This window comes from Eptesicus fuscus, chromosome 4 (genome assembly GCF_027574615.1).
Source record: "Eptesicus fuscus isolate TK198812 chromosome 4, DD_ASM_mEF_20220401, whole genome shotgun sequence".
Taxonomy (NCBI): domain Eukaryota; kingdom Metazoa; phylum Chordata; class Mammalia; order Chiroptera; family Vespertilionidae; genus Eptesicus; species Eptesicus fuscus.
In genome coordinates this window covers 42,011,163-42,030,340 of record NC_072476.1, presented here as the reverse complement: position 1 = coordinate 42,030,340, position 19,178 = coordinate 42,011,163, and the positions used below count along the sequence as shown (strand labels likewise).

General features: G+C 41.8%; 1 protein-coding gene and 1 pseudogene across 1 annotated transcript in view; one reads left to right on the top strand and one right to left on the bottom strand.

Moving 5' to 3' along the window:
* Window positions 1-1,238: 1,238 nt before the first annotated feature.
* Window positions 1,239-3,949, bottom strand: LOC103288776 (chromobox protein homolog 1-like; annotated as a pseudogene).
* A 398-nt stretch (window positions 3,950-4,347) lies between these two features.
* The window catches only part of HSD17B4 (hydroxysteroid 17-beta dehydrogenase 4), an 87,092-nt gene continuing 72,261 nt past the window's right edge, over window positions 4,348-19,178 (top strand). Inside the window, exons 1-3 of the mRNA XM_028149692.2 lie at window positions 4,348-4,475; window positions 6,109-6,162; window positions 17,718-17,825. Of these exons, the coding sequence (XP_028005493.2) occupies window positions 4,418-4,475; window positions 6,109-6,162; window positions 17,718-17,825 (220 nt within the window). The 5' untranslated portion in view covers window positions 4,348-4,417. The remainder of the gene's footprint in view (window positions 4,476-6,108; window positions 6,163-17,717; window positions 17,826-19,178) is intronic.

Below are 19,178 nucleotides of genomic sequence, written 5' to 3'. Positions count from 1 at the left end.
AAGTTCAAAAAACAGAGAGGCTCCAAGAGTTTTTCCATCCTAAAAACATGGACCCCTCTCTTTACTCTCACACCTCCTATACCATCCTCTTCACCTCCTCCCAAATACCTCAGCCAGGAGCTTGGATGGACAAGCTAATATCTATAGCTTCATAATTAGAAAAGAAAGGGTCTTGTCAATTTCAAGGGTTAGCACCTCTAAGACAGAATGATCTGCCTATATATATGCTCCAATAAAAGACTTTCCCTTCTCAACTAATTTCCATCCCCCCAATCCCTGCCCCACTTGGCAGCTTTGGTAACTTATCAACTGGCTTAGTCTTTTGTTGGGAACAGAATTAATCTCAGGCAGGGAACACCTTGCCCTGTAAATTTCAGGCACTCACAGCTTTTAAACAGTCTCTCAGAGTCCTCAATTAGATTGCCAATTACATTTTTTAAAAAGAAAATATTCTGGACACAAAACCAAATCATTAGTAGTTTCTTCTTTTCATTGTTTCACCATTTCCCCAACCAGGTCCCAAATTTTAATAAAAACAATCCTACTCATCTCCCTTCCTAGCCCATCCCTCCAACCCCCAAATAATACAGCAGTAATAGCCAAAAACTACGCACATGCTACGCTGTAAAAATGCAGTTAACACGATTGGGAAGAAGGCTGTGAGTTGTGGAGATGCTCTTTGAAGATCTACAGTATCTTTTTGCTCTCACTCATATCCATTCTGCAAGTTTTGTCCTTTAAAGAAGGTCCTTCGCTTTTCTCAGCAAAGTGCAGAATGAATTGCCTTGAAACACTTATCCTCCTTCCCCTCCACATGGATGGATGTGCAAACTATTCAGCATGGAATGGCTTTAAAGCACTTGGGCTGCTGTAGGGCACAGAAACTATACTGGCTCTTCAATGGACATTTCTCAAGCCACTTCTATGGTATCAAGACAAGTAGACCCCTGACTGGTTTGGCTCAGTGGATAGAACGTTGGCCTGCGGACTGAAGGGTTCCGGGTTCGATTCTGGTCAAGGGCATGTACCTTGGTTGCGGGCACATCCCCAGTAGGAGGTGTGCAGGAGGCAGCTGATCGATGTTTCTCTCTCGTCGATGTTTCTAACTCTCTATCCCTCTCCCTTCCTCTCTGTAAAAAAATCAATAAAATATATTAAAAAAAAAAAAAAATAAGACAAGTAGAACTCCTTTCCCTCTCCACTTGAAACCCACAGTCAGATGTGGCAGGGGCTGGTACTCAAAAGAGTTCATTCTTGTCATCTTTTTTGTCATCATCCTCTCAGGGATAGGAATGCCACGCCAGCCTTTCCTCATAGAAGGATATGACAACCTGGGGGCACTTGACATTGGCTTCCTTGGCTGGGACCAGGTCAGCCTCATCAGAGTTTTTCCATTTCATCAGGAACATGGGCTCCCTACTGGAGTCTGTAGCTCCAAACCTCGAGGCTTTTCTGGCTCTCCTGCTTTGGTTTGCTCTCCTCTCCCTTATCTTCAGAATCAGAGTCAGCTTTGCGCTAGCCTCCTTCTGACTTATCTGTCTCATGTGCTGTTTTCTGTGGCTGTGAACACTCAGCAATGAGGTCGGGGCAATCCAAGTTCCCTTCTGGCTCCCACGTGTTGTCCTCATCTGAGAACCCCTTCCACTTGAGGAGGTACTCCACTTTGCCCTTTACCACTCGACGGTCGAGAACTTTTTCCACCTCATATTCCTCTTCCTCCTCTTCTAGCACCTCCTCCACTTTCTTCTTGTTTTACTGAAGTACATCTTCTGACTTACTTCTGACCTCCCATAGTGCCCGCCAGTTTTCTGGGATAAAGGGTGACATTGCAGATACTGAAGAACTGCACAAATTAATAAGCGTAACACAAATAAACCTATTTTTCTGTTGTTCTCAGAAAGCGAAATATTTCCTGTTGCTCACACCAAACAAGTCAGTCCAAGACTAATCCCCCCTTTTGTTTTCTAATTACTTTTTTTAAACATAAGAACAGGATTATTGGGTTAAAGAGGAAACATTACAACACAAAATCAAAACAGATACCCGACAAGGATATCTGGGCACTTGCACCAGGTGGGGCTTGGAGGAAGGGCCTAGTGCACAGTTCACTAGGGCATCTCCTGGGATCTACTTTGTGGAAATTCGGCTCTGCTGCATTGCCCGGCTGCTTCAGCTTTCTCTGCAGGAATTAGGGGTGTGGAGGCCAAAGTCTAAAAAGCTGTCACACAGGCTTACCTTTGAACCTAGGATTCCCACATGGCCGTGCCGAAGGCTCACTTTTGCATCTTGATTCAAGCCTGGATTCGTAATGCCCGTGGACTGGATCTCCGGGCCTTCCTCGTGGCCAGTCTGCAAAGAAGGTAGTCACTGGTCTGAACCAAGGGTAGACTCGTCTTTGCACAGGGCAACCTGTGCGGTGGCGGCAGAGCTGTGCCAGCATGGGGCTGAGAGGAGGGCTCCATCTCCAGGGCTCCGTCTCCAGGCAACCCACCCCACTGGTTGGAGGAGGCACTGGGACAGGGCGAGGTCTTGGACCAAAGCTTTAGGAGTCACCTCTTTCATATCACAAGGGCTTTCTTATCTTTGGGCCCAGTGCCCTCAGGGTTAGCCTCCTGGGGTTCCCATGAGCACTGGAATTCAGGGGTCAAATGTCAGAAGGCAGATGTGCACAAATGGTTAAGAGAGCAAGTTGCTGCTTTAGGGCCAGCTTTCAGCCAAAGGACTGCTCTTTGGAGAGTTAGTCTTGAGTTACAGGGAGACTTCCCTTGCTGTGCCTGAACACTGACATCAAACTCTCAGAGCCCCGCTGGTGTGGCTCATTGGTTGAGCATCCACCTATGAACCAGGAGGTCATGGTTTGATTCCCAGTCAGGGGGCATGCAGGCACCAATCCATGATTCTCTCTCATCATTGATATTTCTATCTCTCCCTCTCCCTTCCTTTCTGAAATCAATAAAATTATATTAAAACAACAACAACAAAATCTCTGAACTCTAAAAACCACAGATGTCTGCTAGGCATCTGCAGCCATAGCTTCCCTTCACTTCCCAAATGCAGTTTGTCCCAAGTTGCAGGCATGTTCCCTCTAAAAGCTGATCTTCTCCCACTATTCCTTTTCTGATGACTGCCACCATAACCTAGATTCTCAAGCCAGAAATATGGGGGTTGTTTCAGTTGTTCCTCCCTCACATCCACATCCAATTAATCACAAAGACTTCACTCCATATCCAAAAATATCTTAACATTTTCCCTCTTCAACATTTCCTCTGACTTCCTTCTGACCTCCATAATTTTTCCGAGTGGGTTTCTTCTATCAGTTCTCCTTGTCAACCTCCAATCAATCCTTAGTAATAGTGCAAAGCGATGTTTCCACGATATAAATGTGTTCTCCGGAGTAATGCTGCTTAAAGTCATTCTTAGCACTAAATTAAATCATCTAAATGTGATCTGACAGACTGTGCTTACTTCTGCGGCCTTACCCTCTCCCTTTCCCCCCAATCTAGCTAGTATTTTCATTGCCTGTAATGTCCTCTGTTTTTTTTTTTTTTTCTTCTTTTTTTTTGCATAGTCACCTCCTTTGGCAAGTTTTCCCCTTTCTCCCCAACAGGGATAGGGTCCGTTTATTTTGGCACCATTAGCTAACTTGTACACATTTGCCACAAGTCTTACACTGTTATTAAAGGTTTATATTTGACATTGGGTAACTCCGGATTACCTTACTGTTCATCTGTAAATTTGTGCTTAATAAATGTTGACTGAATTACATCATAGGACTGTTATCAACATACAAAACCAAAAATCATTTAGGGGCACTTGTTAACTTTTTTTTTTTTTTTTTGGTCCCGAGATTCTATTTTGGGGGATCAGCGTGGGGGTCCACGACGATGCATTTTTGACAGTTCCCAGATGAACTTCATGCAGGAGGTTCAGAGATTACATTCTGAGACATCTTTACTCATCGGTAAGGGTGCCATTCCTTCTTAGAGGCTATTTTGAAAGCTACTTAAGGATAGGGGCCGCGTCCTATATCTCTAGGCTAGCTCCTAAATCCAGAAAACGTTTGTGGAGTGTACGACAAAACAACGGGTGAAAGAATAAACTCAAGGTGCCACGCCAGCTATTTTACCACAAAAGTTCCAGCAGCTTCTATTACTAACTGGTGGAACAGAAATGGGCTTTCAACTAAGCCTCTGGGGCGGGCTCTCCCCGCCACCTCCCTGCTGGAGGCACGCTGGACTACATTTCCCAGAGGGCCCAGGATCTCCGCGCAGGCGCACTTGGAAAACTACGGCGTCCGTCTCCTTCCCCGAAACTGTCAGGTCACTCGCGCCCGCCCCCTCTTTGCCGGGTCTCCTCCCTGTCCCGCAGTCCGAGCTCCAGAGGTTCAGCTAGTGTCTGTGTGTGTCTTGCAGGACTCATGGCCTCGACGCTGAGATTCGACGGGCAGGTGGTTCTGGTCACCGGCGCAGGGGGAGGTGAGCACGCGAAGGCTGGAGGGCACGCACTCCCTGGGGGTCGCGGCGTGGGAGCAGCTGCGGTCCGGTCTCAGTCGGAGGGCTGCGGGCGGCGGTGTGGGGTCGGGGAAGAAGCGGCGTGGGGAGCGGCGTGGGGAGCGAGGGGCTGGACGCGGTGGGATGGGGTGTGAGGACGTAGAACTGCTGTTGTCGGGACACCGAGTCTGTTGTGGAGGGAGAGGTGGGGCTGGCGGCCGTGCGTGGGGAGCCACGAACACCTACCCACACGGTCGGGTGCAGCCCTCTTCCCCGTCCCTCCCGGTGCAGCCGCCCGTGGGCCCGAGTGTGGCGCGGGCGGGGGGCGGGGGGCGGGGCTGGGCTGCGGGCTGCAGGACGAGGTGAAAGTCCTAACTGAGCGCCTCTCTGCGCATCAGGGGCGACTCCTCCTGCCTCCGGACTCTAGGCCTCACTCAAGTCTTTTAAAGTTGCGGGCAAGCGGCTGGGGGCTGCCGCCACCCCGGGGAGGAGCTGTCAGTTCCTTGCCTCTGAAAAGTCCCTCATTTAGCGTTTCTTTTCCTCTGTCCGATGGCTTTCGGCTCTGATTTTTATTCTGGAGAGGGCCTTCTTTTAACGAGGCATCTGAGAGTCCTCTCGTTAAGTTTGCATACTTATCCAGCCAAGCACTCTGCACTAGTCCCCAGTTAACCTGTGACTTCAGTTACCGTTGACCCAAAAAATTGTTAAGTGGAAAGTTCTAGAGATAAACGTCAGGAGTTTTAAATTGTGCACTGTTCTGAGTAGCGTGATGAAATCTTGAGCAGTCCCGCTCTGTCCAGCTCTGGATGCGAGCACTAATTGTCAGCCTCTCATATCTTTCTTCCCCGAGATATTCTATGCCTGTAAAACTTATATAGGTTTTGTATTCATTTTTGGATGTGTACATTTATACCTTATATCTTTGAGTTGGAATTAAACATTTAATTACTACTTAATTGAGAATTAATTGTGTGTTTGGTGATTGTGTCTAATTAAAGTCCAGTGCAGTCTATAAGAATCGCTAGATATTTGGAGCAGGAAAGGATTTAACTTAGCCGTTTGTATTTTAGGCAGTTCCTCTTGGAATGACTTGTGGAACAATACAGAGCAGGGCCATTAGGGGCCACAACCTGAGAGGCTGCCCTTTGAACTGCTGCAGCCTCCTTGGATACCAGGGATGTAGAACATGGAAGCTACCATCCAGAATTAGGGAGCTAGATTAAGAAGTTGCCGCTACATCCATGGTTTCTTAATACCTAGGAAGCTTCAAGAAGTCAGCTCCTTAACCAACAGCAACAGCTAGAAGTCACAGTAAGGTGGCTTCTGCCTCATTTCCACTTTCCAGATTTCATGCAAATGCATTTAATGGTGGCATCCAGTTCCCATCTGGCATCCTAGCAGCTAGGTAGACTGATAGGAAATGATGGGTAGAAAATACAGTTTTAAGCTTTTTAACCTCTGCAAGTAGAAGAGGGTGAAGTACAGGTTGAGAGTACTAATGAAGACATTGTAATATAATTAATTGCTCACTGGTTATTTTAAAATAGGGATTGAGTTGAGTGGACCAAAACTTACCCTAACATTTGCTCAACTTTTTGATTATTTTGTTTTTCATTAGGACTGGGCAGAGCCTATGCTCTGGCTTTTGCAGAAAGAGGTGCATCAGTTGTTGGTAAGTTGACATTTTTTTTCTTTTTAATCAGTAGCTGGTAGTTAAAGTACGACAGTCTTCACAAGCCAGCCACGTCTGTCTTTATATCACTAATGTGTCAAGGTCAAATTTATTACTGATTTTTTTCTTCTGCCAGCAAAAATCCCCCCCTCCCTCTTGAGGCTGACTTTATAACTTACATTTTAAAGTAAACTGCTTTCACAGAATTTGCAGCTTAACAGAATTGATAAGGATGGGACGCCATTCATGATATAAAAGGAATTTATTGCATTTGGTATATTATGGGCTATCATTTTTTAAAATATATTTTATTGAATTTTTACAGAGAGGAAGGGAGAGAGATAGAGAGTTAGAAACATCAGTGAGAGAGAAGCATCAATCAGTTGCCTCCTGCACATACTGGGGATGTGCCTGCAACCAAGGTACGTGCCCTTGACCGGAATTGAACCCGGGACCCTTCAGTCTGTAGGCTGATGCTCTATCCACTGAGCCAAACCGGTTAGGGCTGGGCTATCATTTTTTGATATAGAAGGTTCATGCAAGATAAATCTCTAAGTGTAAATACATTGCTAGGAGTAAGAAATAAATGCATTTGGGAAACTAGAAGTTTAGAATTAGGGAATCCAAAGTATGTTGTTCTTTTTAAACATATCTTTAATCAAAAATTTTCACCAGGATGCTTTTTACATCAGGTTATTAAATTTTTTATTGTAGGGGTAGTTAGCTTGAGATTTATTATGAGGGGTAAGTTGGAAGGTGCTGCATTGAAGAATCTCAAAAGGTGGGAGGTTTTTGTAATATAAATGGTGTTAACTGGCCTGATGTACTTAAGTGACCATAAGTAGACCAAAAGGTAAGGTCTACTTTTGGTCTACTTATGGTCATGGTGTGAACACAGGAGCAGGTTTGTCTACATCCAAGTCTTTGTGGGGAATAACTGACTAAGTGCTCAGTGCAGGGTAGGTGGGTAGGGCAAATGTTATGGCCCAATATTTAATAGTATCTTTTTTGGAATAAAATTGTTGGCTTCCCAATACCAGTTTTCCTATATCTTAGGTGGAGATAAATTTCCCCTCATTTGTTTATAAAGACATAACCAAAGAGTAAGCAACAACCAGATTTTCTAAACAAAGAAAAGCTAAGCAGGGCATTAAATATATTATTTTCCCTCACTGGGGATGTGTAACCAATGTTTATGGAAAGGACACAGACACCTTGGGTTTTCTTGTTTAAGGTCATAGCCCATGTCTGTTAATCCAATCTGCTTCTTATGGCAAGGACACATTTTGACACTGTATTTGGTTAGTTGGTGTATAGTTTAGATCCTCTTTGCCAGATTTTCCTCACTATATTTCATGTCATGGCATAATGACAGATATTGTTACAGTTTTTTCTTTTTTTTATATTGCAGTTTATTTCTTGATATTTTTACCGTATAACTTCTTATTTTCACCTGTTCCACTCAATTCTGTAAGTGCAAGGACTTCGTTTTATCTTCTGTATCTTCTAAAGGATCTAGAATATTGCTTTGGGCAAAGAAGGTACTTTTTCATTAGTTCTCTTATTGTTTGACAGAGGCTTTTTTTTGGGGGGGGGCTGGGGAGGGGGGGCAGGGGCTGGTGTGTCTTTGAGATTGGTTGAATAAATTTATATTTTCTTTTTTTGTTGTGACCGAGATAACATTTTTAGGTTATAAACTTGTTTTATGAAAAGTTTACAGCAGTGTGTTTTTGTGGGGGATTAGTTTCTCTATATTTGTGACCTTTGTTAAATTTTGATTAGGAGTTTTTAAGTTCTAAAAAGTAAACAGGGACAGTGTGTCTATTTATTTGGTCATTGCCTTAGGGATGGTATTGCAGCAGATGCTGGTGAAAGTCTAAGAAGGTAGAAAATGTGTGTCTTGGAAAAATATTTGCCAATCTTGGCTGAGAGAACCAGATTTAGTTTGGTTTAGGGGAGAAGTCAATCTGTGTGAAACTTTTGGTTGTTGATTTCTTCCACTTCTAAGTCTGTGACTTACCTGTGAACTCTCTAGGCACGAATGGGTTGTGCTCTTTCCTGACCAACACTACACTCTACTCTAGCTTTTTAAAACACAGATACCCTGCTTCTAGATTGTATCACATGTGCGGACATGTCTCCTGTAAATTTTTTTCTTCTCAGCATTTTTTTAAAACCTGAGTAAGCAAAATATATTAAAGAGGAATAAGCAAACCTAGGATATTATGACACCAGAGAATCTTGTTTTCAGAAAAATCTATGACTAGCTCTGAGGCCAGTAAGAAGCAAGACCTTAAGAAATAGAGTAGCTTGTTTACCCTTTAAGTCAACTTTTGCTGATTTATGCTGGATTAACAAACACATTTAAATGGCTTACAATCACAGGATTATTTCATGCTTACGTGACCTTTCACCTTCTGGTCAGCTGTGTCTTGTGGGTTGGGTCACTTTTGATTTAACATATAGCTCTCCCAATTGTGTAGGCAGAGAAAGCCTTATCTTGTAGGCCCCCCCCCCCCCCCCAGCTACTCAGGTAAGGTCTACTTTTGGTCACTTTAATTGTTCAGGCCAGAGATACCCCTGTCTGTCCTCAGTTTATGGCTGTCTTCATTGCTTAGGCCGGATGTATTTCTATTTGCCTGTGGCATTTCTCTATCTTCTATACAAGATATATATCCTGGTGCCTTCAAGTCTCATTCCTTCCCATGGACCATTTTCATTCCTAAAACTTCCTAAACCTGTCTACTTTACCCCTAAAACTCCTTTCATCTGGATGACTCAGTCTCTCATTTACAGTTTCTTCTCCCTTTGAGAATAACTTTGATGCCTTCTTGTTATTGTGAAAAAGAAAATCAATTAAAAGGACCTAATTTAAGACACTGCTGTCTAAACTACTGACACATTTTGGAGTCCTTCAAGTATTTATGGCCATTCTGGAAAAGATTTTTCATGAACTAGGGTGATTGTATTTTTCTACCTAAAGTGGAAAAGATTTTGCAACTCTGTGTTTCCCTTGTCTGTCAATAAGCTTCAGGGTAAACCTGACACGGTCTTCAACTAGAGTAGCTACCATTAGCCTATGCTTTCAGTAGGCTTGTATTTCCCTGACATAACATGCCGGAGTTCTTGTCCCAGCATTAAGAAGGGTTCAGCAATCTGGAGAAAGGCTGTGCATAGATTAAGTAAGAGTCCAGAGATGAAAGATAATTTTGAAAGGCATTGGGGGTCAGAGGAGCTTCAGCTAAAGGAGCTAAAAGTCTCCCTTGCTTTTTATTAACACAATTTGTCCTAAGGCAAGGTGGAGATAATACACTTCAAAGGGTAGGGTTCACAGAAGCATTGTCAGATTGGGGAATAGCCTACAGCTGTTCAGGTGTTTGGACAACAGGAGGCAATAACATGTAGATTAAGATGCCCTGAGCTGTCTGGCAGCAAACAACCATCCTGTTGAGGTTTGGGGGAAGTGCCCTTCAGCCAGTCCAACAGGTGATTACACATGTGACTCAGCCCTTGTTGAGCCCCCAAGTTTCAATTAACCTTTTGATGAAACTCTTGCAATTATGACATGCTGGAATTTGCTCCCGTCATTAACATTTTGTTAATTTTCTGTTCTTTAATAGTCCTTGCACATGTATTTTATATTTAAGTCACTTTTGGTAGCAGACAGGACAAAAACAGAATACAGGAAGAAATCCCCATTGGGCCCACAGTTGTAAAATCAATGAAGTTAGCCCTATCCGGTTTGGCTCAATGGATAGATCATCGGCCTGTGGACTGAAGGGTCCCAGGTTTGATTCAGTCAAGGGCACATGCCTAAGTTGCAGGCTCGATCCCCAGTAGGAGGCAGCCAATCAATGATTCTCATTATTGATATTTCTTTCTCTCCCTTTCCCTTCCTCTTAAATCAATAAAAATATATTTAAAATCAATTAAATTATTCTTTTTAATTAAAAAATTTAAAAAATTTTGTTTTAGTAATTTTAGAGTGAGAGGGAGGGAGGGAAGAAGGCATGGAGAGAGAGAAGAAAAAAAATTAACTTATTAATACACTTATTTATGAATTCATTGGTTGATTCTTGTATGTGCCCTAACCAGGAATCGAACCCTTGACCTTGGTATATTTGGATGATGCTCTAACCAACTGAGCTACACAACCAGGACCTATGAAATTATTCTTAACCCTTTGCACTTGCTTGCTTTTTTCTCGATTCCTTTATTCTAATGCTAACCGTGTCGAGTCACACTCAACATCCGAGTGCAAAAGGTTAATGTTATTGTTTGCTAAAGGAAACTTTTTCAAAATGGGGAAAAATCACCCTGGCTGGTGTCGCTCAGTTGGTTGGAGTGTTGTCCTGTGCACCAAAAGGTTGCTGGTTCGATTCCCAGTCAAGGCACATGCCCAGGTTGTGAACTCTGTCCCTGGTCAGGGTGCGTGTGGGAGGCAGCCAATTGATGCCTCTCTCTCACATCAATGTTTCTCTCTCACATTGATGTTTCTCTTTATCCTCCTCCCTTCCTCTCTCTCTAAAAATTAATAAAAACATACTTTAAAAAGTGGGAAAATGTCCTCAAACAGAAATGTCTAGAACAGTGGTCGGCAAACTCATTAATCAACAGAGCCAAATATCAACAGTACAACAATTGAAATTTTTTTTGAAAGCCAATTTTTTTAAACTTTAATGCCACTTCTTCAAAATAGACTCATCCAGGCTGTGGTATTTTGTGGAAGAGCCACACTCAAGGGGCCAAAGAGCCGCATGTGGCTCGCGAGCCACAGTTTGCTGACCACTGGTCTAGAAGGACATCCAAGGAACAGCCTAATGCAGTTATCTGTGGGAGAGGATAGAGGATGTGTAAAAAGGGACTTTTTGAGTTTGCATTTCTTTAAAAAACAAAGTAATAGCCTCTGCTTTGCATACTCACAATTGTAAACCTACTTTTGTTCACCCCTGTATACAATGGAATATTAGTTGGCCATAAAAAGAACAAAATCTTATCGTTTTATGACAACATTGATGGACCTAGAGGGTATTAATGCTAGGTGAAATCAGACTGAAAATGACAAATACCATATGGTTTCACTTATTTGTGAAATCCAAAGAAAATAAATGAACAAACAAAACATACTCATAGAACAGAGAACAGTTGGCAGAGGGGAAGGGGGTTGAGGGGCTGGGCCAAAAAAAAAAAAAAAAAGTAAATAACTTCTCCAAAAAAAACCCTATTTATAATATAACTAGAGGCCCGGTGCACGAAATTCGTGCACTGGGTGGGGGGAGGTGTGTCCCTCAGCCCAACCTGCACCTTCTCCAATCTGGGACCCCTTGGGAGATGTCTGACTGCCTGTTTAGGCCCGATAGATCGGGCCTAAACAGGCAGTCGGACATCCCTTTTATAATTCGGGACTGCTGGCTTCCAACTGCTTGCCTGACTGCCTGATCGCCCCTAACCACTCCCCTGCCAGCCTGATTGATGCCTAACTGTTCCCCTGCCGGCCCGATCATCCCCAACTGCCCTCCTCTGACAGCCCGGTCATCCCCAAATGCCCTCTCCTGCATATTCCCTCTTTTATTAGATAGGGTTTTTTTCTTTAACATATTGGACAGTGTACCTGCTATGGTCTTGACAAACCAGTAAAAATGTAAACCCAAACTAAAGGTGTCATAAAATAAACTCCTTAAACAGGAATTTCATGAGACCTTGGAAAGGTGATATCATGTGGTTGTTGGGCATATATTTGAATAAGTAGAAGGTTTATAGGTGATTTCACACTTTTTCATATTTTCTAAAAGTTTCCTTTTCTTTTATAAACAATAGACATGTAATCAACTGTCCATCTTTCCCTCCAAAAATTATTTTGAAAGGGCAAAGTCAATTGGAGCCAAGTCTGTTAAGTAATGTAGGTGTCAAGATGGAAGGCTTTTTCACATAGAGGTCTACTAACACTGTACTTATCCATTTTCCTGCAAACTTTTGGCCCATTTTTTCCCTTCTGCTAGAAATACTCCTTCCAAGATGCCTTTCTCCTCTTAATAATCTCAATCCTCTCTACCTATGAAAGTTCTACTGGGCCCTTTGAGGGTTGGCCAAGTCTCTGTGGCCCTCTCCCCATCCTTGCAGCCAGATCTGCTTGCTCCTTCCTCAGTGTTCCCACAGTGCCGTGGACACAGCTCCAGCACAGTCCACACATGCAACCTGTTGTCACCATTTCCTGGGAACATCCTGTCCTATTCTCTTCCCTTTATAGGGGAATCAAGCTGGAGTTTTGCAGGTTGGGAAGAAGCTGGCAGCGGCTGAAAGCAGAATGTGCCTAGAGGGGCGCAGATGCCTCCCAGCCAACAGTCCTAATGCCTGGGTCATGGCTGGGAGCGGATTGCACAGGAGAGGTGCGCCCACAGCCCTGGCCACAGCTGGAAGCCGAACACGCTGAGAGGGGTGCAGGTGTCTCCCAGCCGACAGACCTATGGCCAGGGCCACGTCTGGGAGTGGATCGCACGGGAGAGGCACGGCTGCCTCCCAGGCCCACAGTCCTGGCCTCGGCTGGAAGCAAAACACGCTGAAAAGGGGCATGGGCGCCTCCCAGCTGACAGGCCTACAGCCCTGGCCAGGGCTGGGAGTGGATCGTGCTGAGAGGGGTGCAGGCGCCTCCCAGCCGACAGGCCAACGACCTGGGTCACTGTTGGGAGTGGATCGCGGCGGAGGGCGTGGCCGCCTCACAGGCCCACGGGCGGGGCTGGAAGCCGATTGCGGGAGGGGAGTTGGGGGGGCGCGGGAGCCTTCCAGGTGGATGGCCAGGGCTGTGCCAGGGATGCATGGGCTGAGGCTAGTGGCAGATCGTGCGGGGGGCACGGCCACCTCCCAGGCCTACAGCCTGGGCCGTGCTGCCGGCTCTCATTGGCAGCCCTCCCTGGGACTGGGGGCCTCCGGTGGGCCTGAGAAGACTGGGCGCTGCCATCTTATGTCTATGGGCTCCGCCATTTTGTTGCGGAGTGATGGTTAATTTGCATATTACTCTATTATTAGATAGGATATTGCCTTTATTATCTTTTTATACACTTCTTGGATTACCTAGTACAAAGGCTGTCTTACATATCAATACATATAAAAGTTATTCCAATTTCTAGAATTGGAAGCATCATTTTACTTTGGAAATAAAAATAGTTTATAGATATGCTATTTGTAATAGATATGACTCATTTGGTGACAAACCCTTGAATTGAATAAATACATGAACGTGAATATGTGTAAAGATAGTTATAAAGCACTTTTTCAAATATAAAGCATTACAATATTACTAGAGGCCCGGTGCATGAAATTCGTGCACGGAGGGGGGGGTGTCCCTCAGCCCAGCCTACATCCTCTCCAATCTGGGACCCCTCGAGAGATGTCTGACTGCCTGTTTGGATTGATGGTCAATCTGCATATTACTCTTTTATGATGACATCCCTCTCACAATTCAGGACTGCTGGCTCCCAACTGCTCACCTGCCTGCCTTCCTGATTGCCCTAAATCGCTTCTGCCTGCCAGCCTGATCACCCCCTAACCACTCCTATGCCAGCCTGATTGATGTCTAACTGCTCCCCTGCCAGCTTGTTTGCCCCCAACTTCCCTCCTCTGCCGGCCTAGTCACCCCTAACTGCCCTCCCCTGCAGGCTTGATTGCCTCCAACTGCCCTCCCTTGCAGGCCTGGTGCCTCCCAACTGCCCTCCCCTGCTGGCCATCTTGTGGTGGCCATCTTGTGTCCACATGGGGGCAGGATCTTTGACCACATGGGGGCAGCCATATTGTGTGTTGGATTGATGGTCAATCTGCATAGTACTCTTTTATTAGATAGGATAGAGGCCTAGTACAGGGGTGGGGGCCAGCTGGTTTGCCTTGAAGGGTGTTCTGGATCAGGGTGGGGTTCCCTTGGGGCGTGGAGAGGCCTGATCAAGGGGCCTGTGGTGGTTTGCAGGCCAGCCAAGCTGCTGGTGACTCAAGCAGAGGCCCTGGTATCTGGAATTTATTTACCTTCTACAATTGAAACTTTGTAGCCTGGAGTGGAGCCAAGCCTCCTGCTGGATCCGTGGCTGCTGCTTAAATTTGTTTACCTTCTATAATTGAAACTTTGTATCCTTGAGTGGAAGCCTGGGCCGCCAGAGTGTGTGGAAAGCTTAGCTTCTTCTGTTGCCAGGGAAATCCAATGGTAGCCATCTTAGCTGGGGTTAATTTGCATACTTTCCCTGATTGGCTGGTGGGCGTGGCGTGGTGGGTGTGGCGTATGTAGTGGAGTGATGGTTAATTTGCATATTATCCTTTTATTAGAGAGGATTCCTCTCGATAATGTAGTGGGGAAGTTGGAAATTGAATGACCAATTTCCCGTATTGAGCTACAGCAAAAAGAAGGAGCTACCTATAATAAATTGAAACAGTAAAGTGAAGCCATAAAGTAATATGAATGTTCAGATATTATCTCTCTTTCTCAACATTTTAATAAAGTAATTTATGATTTGGAACACATATGACATGTAATTAAAATATTTTATAAAGTACACTTAAAAATCTGTAAGAAGGATAAACACTCCAAAAAATGTGACTTAAACAAGCAAAACAGTAAGAAATATAAATGAAAATTTATAAATATATCACATTTTGGGATATTTTGATGGTTTCAATTGAAAAGACTGTCTTTAACTATCATCATCTTATCATTTTTTTTTTATTTTTTTTTTTTTTTCTTATATATTTTATTGATTTTCTACAGAGAGGAAGAGAGAGGGACAGAGAGTTAGAAACATCGATGAGAGAGAAACATCTATCAGCTGCCTCCTGCACACCCCCCACTGGGGATATGCCCGCAACCAAGGTACATGCCCTTGACCGGAATCGAACCCGGGACCCTTGAGTCCGCAGGCCGACACTCTATCCACTGAGCCAAACCGGCCTCGGCTCATCTTATCATTTTTACTACCTATTTTAAAGCTCTTTGAGTGAGGTGGCTGATTTAGCATTTCCTCTATAGCTTCCCCAACAAATATGATTTTTTTTTTTTTTAGTGGAAATAATTACCTTCTTTTCAGGATAAAGGAAACTTGCTTACAGTATTAGAGGAGCAGAGTGGCATTGTAGTAGGTCAGAGTTCTGGTCTGGATATTGCTATTTCATGAAGCCTTGGAGCCTGGGTCAAGTTGCCTAACCTTTCCTGAACTTTCCTCACCATGAAAGGAGGAACAGCTCTTCGTGCTAACCTCCTAAAAAGCTGTGTGGAGATCAAATGCAGCAGTTTACATAATGGTTCTTTGAAAATGCCAAGTAGACACATACCAGTATAAGGTGGTAATGGTATTTAAAAAATCATTATTATTATTACAATTTTAGCCATTAAATTATTATAATAATTTTAGCCATTTAAGTGGTAACAGTGTCACACAGTATAGATAGATTTCTCTTGTGTACAGTTGCACACAAAAAAAATCTTAATATTGTTTCTATCCAAACTCTTCAGCATGTAACCAGCTTTTCTAGTTAGGGTTGTAATCCCTGTAATTTAGCTCTGGTGATAGTGGGATGACTGAAAGAGGTCAGTGCTAATTTAATGCTCTCAAATATAGAGACTTATCTTGAATAAATCTGTTCTGATACTGTTTCACTGCACATTATTGGTCTCAGTGCTTACCTGTGTGGTTGCACTTTGACCAGTTTCCACTTGGGGGTGGTGTTTCATTGCACAATTGAACAATTCTTTATTTAAATATTGCATTTGCCAATTTGCATTTGAACTTTCCCTTGTTTAGTTAAAAAGGCTCTTAAAAGACTGTTAGCTTCATGTCTTAAAATATTGATATTTTTTGCGGTTGTTTTCTGTCATTTGCATAGAATGAACAATTAATAGAAATTTAGTGTTAAAACTTAATACTGCTTTTTAAAAAATCTCTTGAGGGATAATGTAAGCCTCTTTTTTATTATTTTGTGTTTGTGGTTTTATTATTTTTTACATGCAGTAAGAATGATAAGTCTATATTGTTAGAAAAAATATGTCCGAGTCCACATTTTGAAAAACATATTCCCTTAAAAAAAAGTTAATTAAAAACACATTGATTTATCTAATTTTAAGTGTGGATAGGCATTTGATTTTTCTCTGTATTATCTTTACCACCCAACCCTACTTGCCACCCTCATTCCAATCTACAAAAAACAAACAAAACAAAGCCATTCTTCAGAAGAAAAAATATTTTCTTTTTTTCCAGATGTGGTAATCATCAACTAATATTAAAATACTTTAAAATTTAGTATATGCCATCATGCCATTTATTATTTAACCATTTGTATGCCATAGCATCTATAGATGCAAGCGGCGGACCTTTTTAAATTAAATTCAAAATATTGTGGCAGTTAACTGGTTAATATTTTTTATTATATTCCTAAGAAATCTTACAGATCATTTTGCAATGTACGTTAATTCTTTTGTCCCAAGTATTTTTCTTAAATTCTGTTTTTTTACTATTTGGCATTGATCTGTGTATCTTTTCGTTAGTTTTTGCATGTAATTTCATAAAGTTTATCTTAAATTATTGTGTAAATTAACTTTATCTGGCCTTATTATTTAGTTATGTTGGCCTTTACTTACTTTATGCTAAAATTTATTGTGTATTATGGTATTCATAGATTATAAATGCTTTAAGATGTACCATTCTTATTCATCTCTTGTTCTTCTGTAGATTTCCTTGCAAATAATAAATGCTCAATTAACATTTATATCTATGTAATTGGATATAGGCAGATGTTATGTGGTAAGTGTGGTCAGTTAAAGATATAAAGACGGAGTCATGGTATAAATTAGTGACTGAACATAGTATAAATTAGTTCTGTATGTAATTTTGATTTTCAAATAGTTTTATTTGCTTCATTGTAGATTATGGCATAGTATGTATATGAAAACTTATTAAGTTGCCTCTCTAATAGTTTAATATCATATTTATTCTTTATCACCATTCCTGTAAACAAAGGCTTTCTTCACATAGAGAAGGTATTTCACAATGTATTTTTAACCTTTCTTTTTAAACTATGGTAAGAACACTTGATGTGAGGTATACCTGCTTAACAAAATTTTAAGGGTACATCGGTTCCCCCTTTTTCATGGTTTTACTTCCCACAGTTTCAGTTACATGCTGTCAAACACCTTCCGAAACTATTAAATGGAAAATCCCAGAAATAGACAAATGTCATCGTGTGTTTAATCTAAAAGTGATCTTTAGTTTTTTTCTATTCTTTCTTTTTTGCTAAAAGTGGGTTAAATCATGTTCTTTTTCTTTTTTAAAAAACAAAAGCATTGTACAATTAAAATTTTATGACAAACCTGTTTAAATATTTTTATTGTTTTTTCATGTCTGTATTTACAAACAAAAAGAGAATCATGTTTTGAATATACATACCTCATAGTATGTTCGGTAAGATGGGGGTGAGAAAGGACATAATTGGGCAGATGACTAAAGAAATATACTGATAATTTAATACTGATACTTCAATACTTTGAAGGTCTAGAAATGATTGCATGTTTGTTTATTTTTGCATTGCAGTGAATGATTTAGGAGTGGACTTCAAGGGAGCTGGTAAAGGCTCCTCAGCTGCTGATAAGGTTGTTGAAGAAATAAGAAGGAAAGGCGGAAAGGCAGTGGCCAACTATGGTATGGTATTTGAGAGAATTAGGCTATTTTAAAAATGTTTCCTTCAGCTAATGCTATAGCACACATTGATAATCATTGAGCAAACATCTCTTCATTCCAGTGTAATTATGAAATTAGATTTTATCTAAGTCAGACAAAGTTATTTGGCTACATATTTTCTATCATATGTGAGAATTTTTAACGCTTTTGATGTAGATTACTTCATGTCTACCTTTTATTCTATTGCTTAGTTAATTTTTTTATTAATGAGCACATGATATAATCAATAAATTGTTGTAGATGTGTATATGAATATGTTCTTATTCTTAAAAGACCTGTTTAGCTAAAAGGTCTCATGTATTTCTATAGATATCATTAAATTTTTCTTTTGAAATTGTTTAAAAATTTAAAAACAGTAATATCATGTAAGAAGTGAAATGCCCCCTTTCTGTACTCAACCTCTATATTTTATTATTCACAAGTAATCTTGCTATATGTAACTTCTTATCTTTATAAATACTTGTGTTAAAGTTAGGCATTAAAATGAAGCCACAAGAAAAACAGCAAATACAACCTTTACATTTGATGTATTGAGTCTAATAGTATTTGTAAGGAACCTTCTTGAATAGATTTACTTTAAAAAGCTAGCACTTACTAATTTTTCTGCAAATTAAATTGCTTTTATGAGCCAGGGATTAAATTCGATTACCAGTGACTTCATTTGGAAATTTTAGAGGAAAGGAAATAGGATATGATTTATTTTGAGTGTTTAAAGGAATAATGGAACAGACATTTTAGTATCTTCTTTCCACATTAAGGATCCAGAAAACTGTCTTCACCATTTTTTTTTTAAATTTTGGTGTTTTAAAAACCTAGTTTTTATAAAGATAAAAATTCCAGACCCTCCCCCATTCCTGCCCTAGTTTTGATATGCAACCTCTGTCAATCAGGGTTCAGTCAGAAAAACAGAAGCCCCTCTAGGCTTTCCAGGTGTGAGGGTTTCAATACAGAGAAATAGAGGCTTTCATAGCCATTGGAAGGGTTGAGGAAGTGCATGTCAGGGAAACTGTCCATGACCATCTCAGCCTGCAGCAGTGGTAGATGTGCTGTTGGTTTCACATCTCCTCACATGACTGCCTGTATTTGCAGGCTTCTACTTTTCCATGCTTTAGATGATTATCTCTTTTTGACATATCTAACTCAGGACTATATGTGACCTAGGGAAGGGACTCTATTTCCTGGGTCCGCCCCTGTGATTGCAGAGGATATAGAAAGAGGCAGTGGTGACGCTGAGTTGACAGCTGACCGTTTGACACACAACTTGGGGATATGAGCCCTTCCCCTCAGCTGATTAGCAGAAAACAATGAAACTAC